The 15,199-nt window shown below is 39.8% G+C and overlaps 1 protein-coding gene across 1 annotated transcript in view; it reads right to left on the bottom strand.

Annotated features, from left to right (window-relative positions):
• LOC103566904 (beta-galactosidase-1-like protein 2) overlaps positions 1–15,199 on the bottom strand; it is a 46,434-nt gene that overhangs the window by 15,808 nt on the left and 15,427 nt on the right. Inside the window, exons 4-8 of the mRNA XM_070623514.1 lie at positions 11,895–11,963; positions 9,427–9,522; positions 6,985–7,093; positions 4,147–4,239; positions 896–977 (exon numbers count right to left, since the gene is read on the bottom strand). Of these exons, the coding sequence (XP_070479615.1) occupies positions 896–977; positions 4,147–4,239; positions 6,985–7,093; positions 9,427–9,522; positions 11,895–11,963 (449 nt within the window). The remainder of the gene's footprint in view (positions 1–895; positions 978–4,146; positions 4,240–6,984; positions 7,094–9,426; positions 9,523–11,894; positions 11,964–15,199) is intronic.

Below are 15,199 nucleotides of genomic sequence, written 5' to 3'. Positions count from 1 at the left end.
CTCACAGATATTTCACGTTCCACTTCATGGCTTACGGTCAATAATAAAGATAGGATCCTACAACTGTATGCACACAGGCACTCACAAAGTGCTTCCAAATATATCTCTTCATTTATCATCTGCAATGAATGACCCAGAGAATCGGGGCAGTTAAATATACCACATTATGGTATATTTACCATAATTAATTAATTAATTAGTTACCAAATAAATGAAGGCCAAATCAAGAAGTTGAGCCCAGAGAGGTGTAGAACCCAAGAGCTAAAATTCGACTACAGGTCTCCTGACTTCTAACCCTGAATATTGTTCTGCCTCTTCCACCACAAGAGGAAGGGGGCCACCAAATGACCGGGGGGGAGGCCAGCAGAGGAGAAAGCACCTGGCAGACTGGGGTAAAGAATTCCAAAAGTGTTGTTCTCTGGCACTAGTTGTCAGCACATTTCCTTTCTCCATATTGCTGTGTACCGACCCACATTTCCTCCCTATAATTCTATCCCATGTTTCTCTACTGCTTTGTTTCCTAGATTATTTGCCCCTAAGCTCTTGGGGTGGGTCCGAGGCAGTACTGTTTCTCTGACACTGTATCCACTTTCCGTTACCCAGTCATGGCCATTTGGCAATGACAGAGATGGCCTTCACTCTGTTCCAGCCAGGCCCCACTTTAGCCATCGAAGATTGAAGAGGATAGAGTAAGTGTTCTGAATTGTTGGGGCTCTGAGGGTAAAAGCTAGTGGAGCAGCAAGGTGGGGACTGGCTCCTTAATTCAGCCCCGCCACTTTTACCTAAAGGCCATGGGGCCCCATCCCTGGGAAATGGGAAAGATGAAGCATCAGAAGGACCCCTGTCTGTTTCAGACTCAAGTAGTAGAGGAAATAGGGCAAAAACAAAATTGTACCCTTTTCCAAGTGGCCTCTTATCAGTCCTTCTCCATCATCAGCAGTCATGAGCAGCACATCCACTCCCCTTTTCACCAGGGCCTGTGGGGAAATTCAGCAAGGTAAGTGACTGCCCCTGATGCCATGGGATTGCTTCTCTCTAGAAAAAGCAATGGCAATAAAAATACTGGAATAAAGCTGAGGAATGGAAAAGAAGGTCTAATTATCCCATCTGATTACCTGTAAGTTAGTAAATTAGAACAAAAACATCATTCCTGCCTCAGCCACACTCAGCAAGGCCAAAGTAACAATAACAACGTGAAGCCTAAAGGAAGAGGCAGTGGGACTGTTTGCATTCAGCTTAATACAGTGCCTTCCCCTAAGGACCCAAATCCTGGATTTTCTCCAGTATACCAGACAGCTTCAGATAAACCTCCTCCTCCACACTTTCACTCAAATTAACTACACCCCATGCGCCCAATTGTAGGACGGATTTGGGAACACACATACAACTGCTGATTTTCCTTTGGTCAATGGCAACTCTGGTAAGTTTTGGCTTAGTCAATCCATGGTCACTCTTACTGCTACAAGAGCCTTTAATGTCCGTACTTTAAAAGTCACTCTAGGGAGATTCTAAATCAAAGACAGAGAGAAGAGGCTAAGGAACTTATCTACTTGAGGAGTAAAACATTGAGACAATGGCCATGGGTACTGAGAAAAGCCGAAGGTATGCTTCCTGGGCCTTTGATCAGAACATCCCGACAGTGAAGTTGCCCCTGCAATAACCCCCATGCTAACCCCATGCTTGTTAGGTATAGGAGGTCGTCTGCTTCTGTTGCACTCTTTGAAAAACAGGGAAGACTGCGAGATGAATTGAATAAGTGAAAGGAGCCAGCACGTCATACATTAATCCCAGGCCACCCTCTGCCACCACAAGTCCTGTCAGGAGCAGCGTTTCAAGCCTCTGGCCCCAGTGAGCAATGTGGCCAACTGGTAGGTGGCCACGGAGCTTTCATCTAAACTAGAACACTTGAGAATGAAAGAGAGGTTCACAGATCCTACTCACAGGGATCGCAGCACAGCTTCCACTTCTAGGGTTGGTGGTTTTGTTTCAGACTAACCTTCTTTCTAATAACAACTAGACAAGCTGGACAAAAATATTTTTAAAAAATGTATTTGAAGATACTAGACATATATGAAGGCAGGACTTGAGGAGCCGAGTTCCTCGGGAGTTAGAGAGGTGAGCCTAGCATTGCTCACTGCTTTTCCCTTGAGCTGTTGGCTGACTCCTGAAGCATCAGCTGAGACTGAGAAGCTGAACAGATTTCCCAGAACTGAACTTTATGAGACTGGGGGAAAGAAACTGCAGCTCAGGGACTGCCAAGGTGGAGGGGCCACGACAAACCCTAGTCTTTCAGCTGGGACCCAAAGGGCTGCCCTGCAGGAGTAAGAGTGAACAAGAATTAGACTTGCTCTCATAAGGACTGAAGCTCAGCTCCAAATTATTGCAATTACCTTCCAGAAGCAAAAATAAAGCCATCTGAAAGATTATCAAGAGCTTCAAATGATCTCAATAGTGTTTTCATAAATAAATGTCTGACGTTAGATTGAAAAATCATTAGAATACTTTACTGAAACCAGGAGAAGAAAAAAAAGAAACAGACATATGAGATCAGATATTAGGTCTATTAGACATACATTTTGAAATAACTATAATATGCTCAAGGAATTAAAGAAAAATGGAAAATTTTGGCAAAGAAATGGAAACTATAGAAAATAATCAAATGAGAATTCAAGAACTAAAAATTACAATATCTGAAGTTAAGAACTTAATGGGGCAGGTTTAACATCAAATTAGACAAAGCTGAAGAGAAAATTAGTAAATTAGAAGATAGTACAGAAGAAATTATCCAGAAAAGAGCATGGTAGACATGTGGGATATGATGAAAATATCTAACATTTCTGTAACTGAAGTCCCAGAGGAGAGGAGAGAGAAAATGGAGCAGATAATTGCTGAGGATTTTCTAAAACTGATTAAAGACTTCAAGCCACAAATTGATGAGGGCAAAAAGTGTAAGCAGGATAAGTCAAAAAACCCCACACCTAGCCAAATCTTAGTAAAATTGCTAAAAATAAAAGAAAAATATCTTAAAAGAATCCAGAAGAAAAATGACATTTTAACAATAATCTCATCTATACTTGACTTCTTAATAGAAACAATGTATACCAGAGAATCCTCAAAGAAAATAATTGCCAATCTAGAATTCTACATACAGCAAAAATATCTTTCAAAAGGATGGTGGACTAGACACATTTTCAGAGAAACAAAAAGTGAAAGAACAGCATATCTGTGACAAAGAAACTACAAAAAGATGCTCTTCAGGCAGAAGAAAATGATAAGAGAGATCAAGTCAGAGATGCAGAGGGGGAAAAAGCAACAAAAAGTAAATTATGTGGGTAAATCTAAATGACTCTGTATAATAATGATAATAATAATGTCTTGTGGGTCTAAAATATATATAGCATTAAAAGAAATGACAACAAAACAGTATCTAAGATAGAAGGGAGGAAAATGCAATTAAACTGTTTTCAGGTGCTTTCTTTGCCCTGGAACTGGCAAATATATTAACTTATATTAGACATTAATAATTCAAGGATGAATAGTTTAGTCTCTATGGCCAATTCTAAAAGAAAAGTGAAAACTGATAACAAGCTAATAGAGGAGAAAATGGAATAATAAAAAATACTCAATCCAAAAGAAGAAAGAAGAGAAAAAGGACCATAGAACAAGAAAAATAGAAAGAAAATAACAAGATGGTATTTAAATGCAAATGTCAGTAATTTTATTAAATGTAAACAAACCAAATTCCTCATTTAAACAACAAGAATTTTCATAATGGATTAACAAAAACAGATTCTAATTATAGACTGCTTACAAGGTATGTACCTTAAATATATGGATATGGAAAAATTAAAAGGAAAAGGACAGAAAAGCATGTATTACACAAACACTAACCAAAAGAGAGCTGTGACATCTACAGAAAGAAAAAATATTTTGACATCACTTTTGCCTCACATTGGAGTTGTGTAGGTAGTTCCCAGTCCCCTCTCTAGGAGGTAAAAGCATGGGGAAAATTACACTGGGTCTTATTCATCCTCATATCCCATGGTACCATGCAAGCTATAGCTACTCAGGATATGTTTGCTCCGCAAACTAACAAAGTGAAAAAAGAAGTATGTAAATATGGAGAAAAATTAAAGGAGTACTAACCTTTTTAATATACAACATGTATCTTTTATCCAGATGATATGAACCATATTCATTCTCGACCTGCACAGCAATGATGGGGCCTCCGTTTTTGTACTGAAGGTCAAGGAGAGGAGAGTTTAACAGTGAAGCTACTAGTGGGGAAAGGCTGGATTTTCTCAATTTGCTGTTGCATACACATTTTTAGAGTGCCATAAAAATAATATTATTAAACTCAACACCAATTTAACTATAGTTCAGGCAATTTCTCTCACTCTACAGTCAGCAGTCACCAAAGGTCAACTGCTCTTAGAATCCTACCTTTCCTAGTACTCCCTAATTAATTAACGCCCATCATTTTCCCCCTAGTTCAATGGGTTAAGCATGAGGTTTCAAGTCTCCACTTCCACCCTTTCTGCCTTAGTACTACTTAAATTAGTAAAATGGCCCCCATCCTATCTAAGCATTGTCTTACCTCATGTGTACTAGATCTCATCTCCTTCCCACTTCTCAGGAACTTTGCTCTTTGGAGTATTCCTCTGTCTTCTGTATCTTCTCCTTCTCTACTAAACCCTTCCAACCATCATTTAAATTGACTCAAAGTCCTATGTTAAAAATGACTTGCCCGGACCACTTCCACCTCCAGTTACCACCCTCTTGCCCTCTTCACCTTCATAGACAAACTGTGAAAAATTTCTTCACTCATTCTTGACTTATCTTCTCATCTACTCCTTTACTCACTGTCATCTCACTTCTACTCTTTCCATTCCACCTTCATTGTTAACATTGACCTTCTCCTTGCTAAATTCAAACAGTAAATTTTAATCCTAATTTAATCTATCCCTCAGCAACATTTGACACTCTTGGCTATCTTCTCCTTTTTGAGACCCTCTCTTCTGCTGTCTTCTGTAACATGTCCTCTCCTAGTTTCTGGCCTGCCTCTCTGGTCACTCCTTCTCAGACTCCTTTGTGAGTGCCTCTTGCCCTACCCACCTCTTAAAAGTTGATGTTTCTCATGGTTCTCTATTTTTTTTTTAAGATTTTATTTTTTTCCTTTTTCTCCCCAAAGCCTCCCGGTACATAGCTGTATATTCTTCGTTGTGGGTCCTTCTAGTTGTGGCATGTGGGACGCTGCCTCAGCGTGGTCTGATGAGCAGTGCCATGTCCGCGCCCAGGATTCGAACCAACGAAACACTGGGCCGCCTGCAGCGGAGCGCACAAACTTAACCACTCGGCCATGGGGCCAGCCCCTCTCATGGTTCTCTATTAATCCTAACTTTGTACTGGGTCACACCACCTTATGCTCTCTTAATTATGCCCTCTTGCAAACATCTTCTCATTTTCCCTCCCTCTTGGTTCCTTTCTGTCTATGTTAACAAGCTCAATTATTCCTATCTTAATAGCTCTCTCCAGTGCAGCTGTCATGTTTTCTCCTCATATTGTGCACCTACCACATCCTAGGCAAGTTTCGTTGTGCCCACTTCTGCACCTCTTCAACCTACTCTTGGAGACACACACATACCACAAGGTACCCCTCCCAGCATGTAGAAATAAGAAAAAATAGTGTTGACCTCTAAAAATTAAACTCTATGCCAACAATGCAAGTAAGAATCTGGGCAACAGCTAGGGCTATGCATAAGTGTGACTGAAGTGTTTGCACACCAAAAACTGTGATCAACAAGACGTAGGAGAAACTCTGGGTGGAGAGTTGAAATGGGAGAATACTTAGCAAGCAAGGAATAACTGGCTGTATCGTACTCTGATAGGGGAGAAAAGAGGACACAAAGCCTAAAAGAGTGTTTCTCAAACCTTTAAATCTCATCCTCTGCTGACAAACACTGAAAAATTTTATCAAAACCTGCTTCTCTTTTCCTCCTTCTCATTCATCCAAGGAGGAATCTAGCAGATTAGAGAACAGAAAAGGAAAGAGGAAAGAGTCAGAAGTTGACAGTACCTGGAATTACCTGAAGCAAGAGACCCTGCCTATGATAAATAGAATGGAAAGTTCTAAAAGAAGGAAACTCAGTTGCAAGTGCTGATTCATCAGGACACAATAAAATGCTTTTGAAACCTCCCAACCTCCTTAGGCCCTGATTTCATGCTCAACAAGCAAATTTCTGAAGACTATTTGGTTTTCCGGCAGGTTCAAGGCTGAGAAGTGCTGATTTGGGGTGAGCAGTCTGGTTCAACCCTGCCTGGGAGAACTCTCCGCAGTGATGAAAATGTCCCGTGATTGCAGCCATACATCCACGTGTGGCTACTGAGCACTTAAATGTGTCTGGTGTGAATGAGGAGCTGAATTTTTTATTTTATTTAATTTTAATTAATTTAAGTTTGAATAGCTGCGGGTGGCTATGGTGACCATAATGGAGAGCACAGCTCTAATTTCTGTAAAGGACTATCCCTACAATCCTCCACATAGCACACTGACTCCTGCTCTTCAGTCACTGAATTGTTCTAATGGCTTCCCTGAGCCTGATTAACTCTTGTATACTCACAACGTTAGGAACCAACTCTGTCCCTAGTAAATTCACATTATGTGAAGCTGTCTCGTGGCCATGTACAAGCCTGTTCATTGCCTCCATTCAATCTCCTTCAAATGATTACTGTGAGGATGAAATATGCTAGATAATTAACTGCCTAGTGCAAAGCTTGACACCTAGCAAATATTATACATTTGTCCTTTTCCTCTGCTCATTGTCTACCTAGTATGTAGTCCTTTTTACATTTTCCAGCCATTTTAGAAATAGAGTGGCACACTATTTGTACTTAAACAATGAGTAGGCATGACACCATGGTTTTATTTCAGGGGACATATACTAAAAACCTCCTGGGTCATAGAGATAGGGAACTGGGTTTTACCTGGAGTGGTGCTATCCTGGGAACCAGCATGTCAAAATAGCGATTCACGGCTTTAGTGAAGCCCTTGTAAGTTGTTCTCAGCTTCATTTTTGGATCCTGGAGTAACCAGCTAGGATTAAAAAGGCAAGGCTCAGACTCGGGGTGGGAGGTAGCAATAAGAAATGTTCAAGCATATGAGGCTGGAAAACATGGACAGCCCAAATTTGCACAGCCACCCTGGAACAGTATATTGTGAGATTTTAACCCATCTTTAAGAAAAAGCAGTCTGTGTTCCACTTACAAATTGCTCAGCACCTTAGCCACCACCTCTTTCCTCAGAATACAAATGAGGGTTGTATAACAATGACACGGTCTAGAGCAGGGTCACCAAACTGCAGCCCACAGGCCAATCAGAGCCACTGTCTGTTTCTGTAAACACAGTCTTATCGGGACCCGGCCACGCCCATGCGTTCTCGGCTGTCTCCCCGTGTTCTGCCACAACAGCAGCATCAGCAGTCACAGCAGAGACCACATGTGGCCCTCAAAGCTGAAAATGTTTACTGTCTGGCCTTTTACAGAAAGTCTGCCAACCCCTAGTCTGGAGTGAGATTTTTATAAAGCTGTTCCAAAGCTTTTAAAAAATGCTCTTTAATGAAATAATCTTTGGCCATAAGAAAGGAATGAAGAACGGGTACATGCTACAACATGGAAGAACCCTGAAAACCTTATGCTAAGGGAAAGATGAAAGATACAAAAGGTTATGTATTGCACAATTCCATTTATATGAAATACACAGAATAGGCAAATACATAGAGACTGAAAGCAAATCTGCGGTTGCCAGGGGCTGGGAGGAAGGAGTGAGGAGGAGTGGCTGGACATAGGGTTTCCTTTTTGGGTGATGAAAAAGTTCGGGAACTAGATAGTGGTGATGGTTGTTCAACATTTTTGATGTACTTAATTGCCACAAAATTGCACACTTTAAATGGCAAATTCTATGTTACATGTATTTCACCACAGTAAAAAAAAAAAAAAAAAAGATTAGAAGCAAAAAGAAAAACAGGAAAAAAAACCCTCTTTAAAAAGAGATAACCTGGGCTGGCCTGGTGGCATAGCGGTTAAGTTCACATGATCCACTTCAGGGGCCCGGGGTTCACTGGTTCGAATGCCAGGTGTGGACCTATGCACCACTCATTAAGCCATGCTGTGGTAGGCATCCCATATATCAAGTAGAGGAAGATGGGCAAGGATGTTAGCTCAGAGCCAGTCTTCTTCAGCAAAAAGAGGATTGGCAGCAGATGTTAGCTCAGGGTTAATCTTCCTCAAAAAGAAAAAAAATAGAGAGAGAATCTGGGGCTGGCCTCATGGCCAAGTGGTTAAGTTTGCACACTCTGCTTCCACGGCCTGGGTTTGTCAGTTCAGATCCTGGGCATGGACGTACGCACTCCTCATCAAGCCATGCTGTGGTGGCATCCCCCAGAGAAGAACTAGAATGACCTACAACTAGGATATATAAGTCTGTCCTGGGGCTTTGGGGAGAGAGAAAAAAGAGGAAGATTGGCAACAGATGTTAGCTCAGGGCCAATCTTCCTTACCGAAAAGCATACTTAAAAAAAAGGAAAGAGGGGGGCTGGCCCCCTGGCCGAGTGCTTAAGTTTGTGCGCTCCACTGCAGGCGGCCCAGTGTTTCGTTGGTTCGAATCCTGGGCACAGACATGGCACTGCTCATCAAACCACGCTGAGGCAGCATCCCACATTCCACAACTAGAAGGACCCACAACGAAGAATATACAACTATGTACTGGGGGACTTTGGGGAGAAAAAGGAAAAAAATAAAATCTTTAAAAAAAAGGAAAGAGGGGCCGGCCCCGTGGACGAGTGGTTAAGTTTGCGCGCTCCGCTTCAGTGGCCCAGGGTTTCAGTGGTTCGGATCCCAGGTGCAGACATGGCACCGCTCGTCAGGCCACGTTGAGGTGGCATCCCACATGCCACAACTAGAAGGACCTGCAACTAAGATATACAACTATGCACTGGGGGGATTTGGGGGGAGACAAAGCAGGAAAAAAAAAGAAAAGATTGGCAACAGTTGTTAGCTCAGGTGCCAATCTTAAAAAAAAAAAAGAAAGAGATAACCCAATTTCTTGCTATTGGGACTTCCACCACAAAAAACTAGAACCTACAAAGATATTGCTAAGGTGGTAGCCATTAGTTTTTATTTTTTAAAAAAAAGTACTTTACCTCATTGGCACTACAGAGATGATGGTGCCATAAGGTGGAGGTTTATAAAAAACAAATACTATGTAATTCCCAATATTTTAAAATTCATTTTCTATGTCATTCAATGGAAAAAATAGTGCCAACAGACAATGTACATAGAAACCAAGACAAACACTTTGCTCTAACTCACATTTGAATGTGCTTGGGGCCCACATGGACTCACAGCCGGGGGCCTTAGAGCACAACTTACCTGGGCAAGCCTCCAAGGTCTAGGTCACTACCGATGTAGGGGCCTGGACACAGAATGACCCACAGCCCCACCTCCGAAGCCACGAATAGAAAAGCCCTGGGAAGTGAAGCAATAAAGACAATTTCACATCAAAAGCTGAGGCCTGAAACCACTGCTGTTTCTCCTCCAGGCCTCTTCTTCTGAGGAGCCTGGTCTACCAAGGTCCTCACAGGAGACATGGCCCAGAGGGATAGGGAGCCCTATACTCGAGAAGAAGGGACTCAGTCAAGGTGCTAGATGGCAGGACGTTGAAGTGAAAGTGCAGAAATCCTAAACCACACACCAACCTTCCCTCCGAAGCTCCCCCCTGCATCGCCTGCCTTGGCCAGTGGCGCCACCATGCAAGAGCGCGCCCAAGACACACTCACAGACCCCCTGTTCCTCTTGCTCCATCTCTCACTTCAAGTGATCACCACAACATGTTGATTCCTCCTACTTAACATTTTCAAACATGAAACTCCCCTTAAGTCCTATGGCTACCACGTTGGTGAAAGAACCCATCGTTTCACCCCTGAGTTATCACGATGGTTTTCTGACTCTTTCCCCGCTTCATTCTCACCTTCTTCCAATGTTTCTCCAGTCACTGTCAATGATACTATCACCATCAACAGCAAAGACAGGGGTTTATTATTACCTTGTATCAGCATCAGGCTCTATACTCAATTCTTTACTATTTTGTTTGACAATTCTATGAGGTAGGTACCAATATCGTCTGCATTTTACAGATTAGAAAATAAAAGATTAAAGGAGTGAGGGCTTCCTCAAGGGCCCATTGATTGTAAATGAAGCAACCAGAAGCACACTCAGGCAGAGCGCCTCCAGAAATGAGACCTTAACTCCCATGTTATTCTGCCTCTTAAAAATACTGTTGGCGTGATCTTTCTAAATGCAAATATGAACTTCCCAAATTAAAATTCTTCAAATGAATCCCAGTGCCTTTAGAATAGATTCCAAATTCTGCAGCATGATATAGAAAGCCAAGATGTAGTCCACTATCTCTCCAGCTTTATTTTTTGACAGTTCCTCCACTTAAAACTATTAGGAGAGCCAGATCACATTACTCGCAGTTCCCAGAAAATGTAACGTGTGGTAGAAAGTTAATCACCAAACTCATTCCCTTTTCTTCCTGACCACACCACTCAACTGCATTTCCCAGTTTCCCATGCATTTAGATGTGGCTATATGACTGACTTCGAGCCAACAGAATATGAACAGAAGCAATGTGTTCAAATTCCCCCCGAAAATTCTCCGTGCTCTTTCTTCCAATTACTGACTTCGACTTGATGCAGACAAGCGTAGTGGCAAATTTGGAAGTATGTGATGAAGATGGTAAAGCCATAAGATAGAAAGAATAGAAAGACCATATATCCCTCAATTATTCCTTGGAAGGAGACATATGCTCACCAGGAATACCTACTTTAGATTTTACTTAAATGAAAATAAACCTTTATCATTACAAGATGTTGAGACTTACCTGTTATAGCAGCTAATATCTCCTTAATTAATTTAAATTGTTCTCTCACATCTCTGACTCTGCCCTTGCTGGACCCTCTCCCTGAAATACCATGCAGCCCCTTCTAGTTAACCCCTGCTCAACGTTCTAATTTCCTTCAGCTGTAACTTCACTGTTGTCTTCCCTGGTCCATTCCCCTAGCTTGGGTTGTGTGTCATTAGTATGTTGTTGTTTGCTTCCTCTCTACAGAGAATCCTTACTCTTGACAGCACAAAGTGTATCATCTGGTCCATCTCCAGCACCAAAGACAATATCAGAAGTATAGCAGACGTCTAATACATATTTTTGAATAAATAATCAATCTACTATGTCATGTCTTAGAAACCCTGTAAACTATTGCCTGGAAATCTCCTCTTATAACTGAGACAGAAGGTTCCTTAGGATAGATTAAAACTGCAGATTCTGGATGGACACTTTCTTCTTCTTCTTCTTCTTCTTTGGTGAGGAAGATTTGCCTGAGCTAACATCTGTTGCCAATCTTCCTTTTTTTTTACTTGAGGAAGATTGTCCCTGAGCTAACACCTGTGCCCATCTTCCTCTGTTTTGTATGTGGGCTGCCACCACAGCATGGCTTAGGAGTGGTGTAGGTCCATGCCTGGAACCCAAACCCCCAAATCCTGGGCCGCTGAAGCAGAGCACGCCAAACTTAACCACTACACCACAGGGCTGGCCCCTGGATGGGCACTTTCTAAACCACACTGTGAGTAAAATACACCACAGACACTAAGGTCTGGGTTCCACTGCAAATGACAGAATCGCTGCTCAAGAGGGCTTCAATCCAGGGAACAAAATCATCAGAGCTTCCTGAGGGTTCTAAAGCAGAAAGTAAGGTGCCCCTATTGCTTCAGCTGACCCCCACAGAGTCAAACACTGTCTCTGAGCCTGAGAAACAGACAACTTGAGCATTAAGACGTACTTCAAATCCAGGTTTCCAATAAAATAAAATTGGCTTCTTTTTGGCTCATGAAGGTTCCAGGGAACATGTCTGCAACGGAAAAAAGAAAAATATAAATACCCTTCACCTTACCCACTGTGATCCCATACTGACTCCTCAGTTTTCCTCTGGCACCTGGGCAACATCTAGTGTGAAGGAGACTGAATATACCCACAGCCCAACCTCTATGTGTGTGCACCATGAATTAGCTTCAAAATTTACTCCCTCACTTGCCCAGAAAAGATCCAAGCAGCCAATATTTTTCCGTGATTCTGGACTTCAGGTGAGATAGATGTGTATGTAATGTGGGATACAACCACAAATTTCTTTTTGAAAATGCTCATGACAACACCTAAAAAATTTAAATCCACATCTGAAACAGCGAAAAAGGAAAACAATCACTAGACAAAAAAGAGAGAGCTGAAAAGTTTATAGGACTGGATTATAAATATTATTTAAATGAATAAAATGAAATACAGCAACCAACAATACATGATTCATGATACACAGCATCCATTTAAAAATTCCTAGGCATGCAAAGAAACAGTAAAATATGATGCATAACCAGAAAAAAAAAATCAAGCAACAGAAACAAACCCAGAAATGACATACAGGATGAAACCAGTAGAAAAGAATATTAAACACTATAACAAATATATACTATATCTTTAATAAGTAAAGGAAAGCATAACCATAATGAAAAGAAAAACGTAAGGTATAAAAAAAAAACCAAATGAAACTTCTAAATTTTAAAAATATAAGATCTGAAATTAAAAATATCTGAATACTATCAACAGCAGGAAATGAAAAATATGCCAGGTGAGAATAACAGCAGAGTAGATATAGCAGAATAAAAGATCAGCGAACTTTAAGATAGAACATAGAAACTATCCAAAACAGAAAACAGAAAAAAATAAGACTGAAAATAAAAATGAACAAAGCATCAATGATATGTGGGATCTTATCAAGAAGTCTACCATACATGTAATTGGCATCCTGGAAAAAAGGAAGGAGGCAAAAATATTAAAAGAAAAAGAGCCAAAATTTTACCAAGTTTGATGAAAACTATCTACATACAGATCCAAGAATCTCAATGAAACACAAGTAGAATTTTTTTAAAAAAAACAAAAACGATCTACACCATAGCACATCAGAATCAAATTGCTGAAAACCAATGAAAAAGGGAAAATCTTTAAAGCAACCAGAGGGGGAAAAACAACAAATTATACACAGAATATATAAACATAAGAAGTATAGCAGATTTGTCATCAGATAATGAGCAAGTCAGAAGACAAAGAGACATTTTTAAGGTACTGAAATTTAAAAAAAAAAAAATAACCTGTCAACCTAGAATTCTATACCCAGTGAAATTATCTCTAAAAATTGAAGATGAAATAAATTTTTCAAAAAACAAAAGGTCAGAGAATTCATGACCAACAGACTTCCAGTATAAGAAATGTTGAAGTTCTTCAGCAGAAGAAAATAATAGTAGGTGGAAATTGCAGTCTACACAAAGGAATGAAGAGCACCAAAAATGGTAAACATGTGGGTAAATAAGATATTTTTATCAGTTTAAATTTCTTTCAAATATAATTAGATGTTCAAAGCAAAATAAAATAATAACGTATTATGAATTTTGTAGTTTATAAAAAACAAAACACATGACACAACAGAGCACAAAGGATGGGAAGGGTAAAAAGGAAGTATACCATTGCAAGATTCTGTAGCAATAACTGTATATTTTTAGAAAAGAGAGAACAAATTAGGAATTTAATTTTAAAACATAGACATAGAACTTTCCATAAGAACTTTGGCAACAAATCTAGGATCCGTGAAAAATAATTTAATTCATGTCCCACTTTCAACAATGATCATCCAGACAGAAAATCAATAAGGAAACATTGGACTTGAATGACACATTAGACCAGATGAGCCTATTAGACACATACAGAACATTTCATCCAACAGCAGCAAAATACACAATCTTCTCAAGCACACACGGAACATTCTACAGCATAGATCATACATTAGGACACAAAACAAGCCTTAATAAATTTAAGAAGATTCAAATAATATCAAGCATCTTTTCCAACCAAAATGGTATAAGACTAGGAATCAATTGCAAGAAGAAAACTGTAAAATTCACAAATATGTGGATATTAAACAACACAAATAAATGGAAAGATATTCCATGCTCTAGGATTAGAAGAATTAATATTGTTACAACGTCTATACTACCCAAATCAATCTACAGATTCAAAGAAATCTCTATCAAAATTCCAATGAAATTTTTCATAGAAATAAAAAAAAATCCTAAAATTTGTATGAAACTGCAAAAGACCCTGAATAATCAAAGCAATCTTGAGAAAGAAGAACAAAGCTGGAGGCATCACACTTCCTGATTTCAAACTATATTACAAAGCTATAGTAATCAAAACAGTATAGTATTAGCAGAGAAACAGACACATAGATCAATGGAACAGTATAGAGAGCCCAGAAATAAACCCATGCACATATGGTCAATTAATTTATGACAAAAGATCCAAGAATATATGTGGGGGAGGAACAGTCTCTTCAATAAATGGTGTTGGCAAAACTGGACAGCCACAGGCAAAAGAATGAAACTAGACCACTATCTTACACCACATACAAAAATCAACTCAAATGGATTAAAGACTTAAACATAAAATGTGAAATCATAAAACTCCTTGGAAAAAACAGTTCCTTGACATCAGCCTTGGCAATGATTTTTCGGATTTGACAACAAAAGCAAAAATAAGTAAGTAGGACTACATCAAACTAAAAAGCATCTGTATAGTAAAGAAAATCATCAACAAAATGAAAAGGCAACCTACTGAATGGGAGAAAATATTTTCAAACCTGCAAATATGATAAAATTTGGAAATCTGATAAGGGCTTAATATACAACATACAAGGAACTCATACAACCCAACAGCAAAAAACCAAATAACTCAACTAAAAAATAGGCAAAGGACCTGAATAAATATTTTTCCAAAGAAGATATACAAATATCCAACAGGTACATGAAAAGGTTCTCAACATCCCTCATCATCGGGGAAATGCAAATCAAAGCCACAATGAGATATCACCTCACAGCTGTTAAGATTTCTATTATCAAAAAGACAAGAGATAACAACAGTTGGTGAGGATGTGGAGAAAAGGGAACCCTTGCGCACTGCTGGTGGGAAAGTAAATTGGTACAGCCACTATGGAAAGCAGTATGGAGGTTCCTCAAAAAACTGAAAATAAAACTACCACATGATCCA

The sequence above is a fragment of the Equus przewalskii genome, chromosome 6 (assembly GCF_037783145.1).
Source record: "Equus przewalskii isolate Varuska chromosome 6, EquPr2, whole genome shotgun sequence".
Classification (NCBI taxonomy): domain Eukaryota; kingdom Metazoa; phylum Chordata; class Mammalia; order Perissodactyla; family Equidae; genus Equus; species Equus przewalskii.
This window is presented reverse-complemented; position numbering and strand designations above follow the sequence as displayed.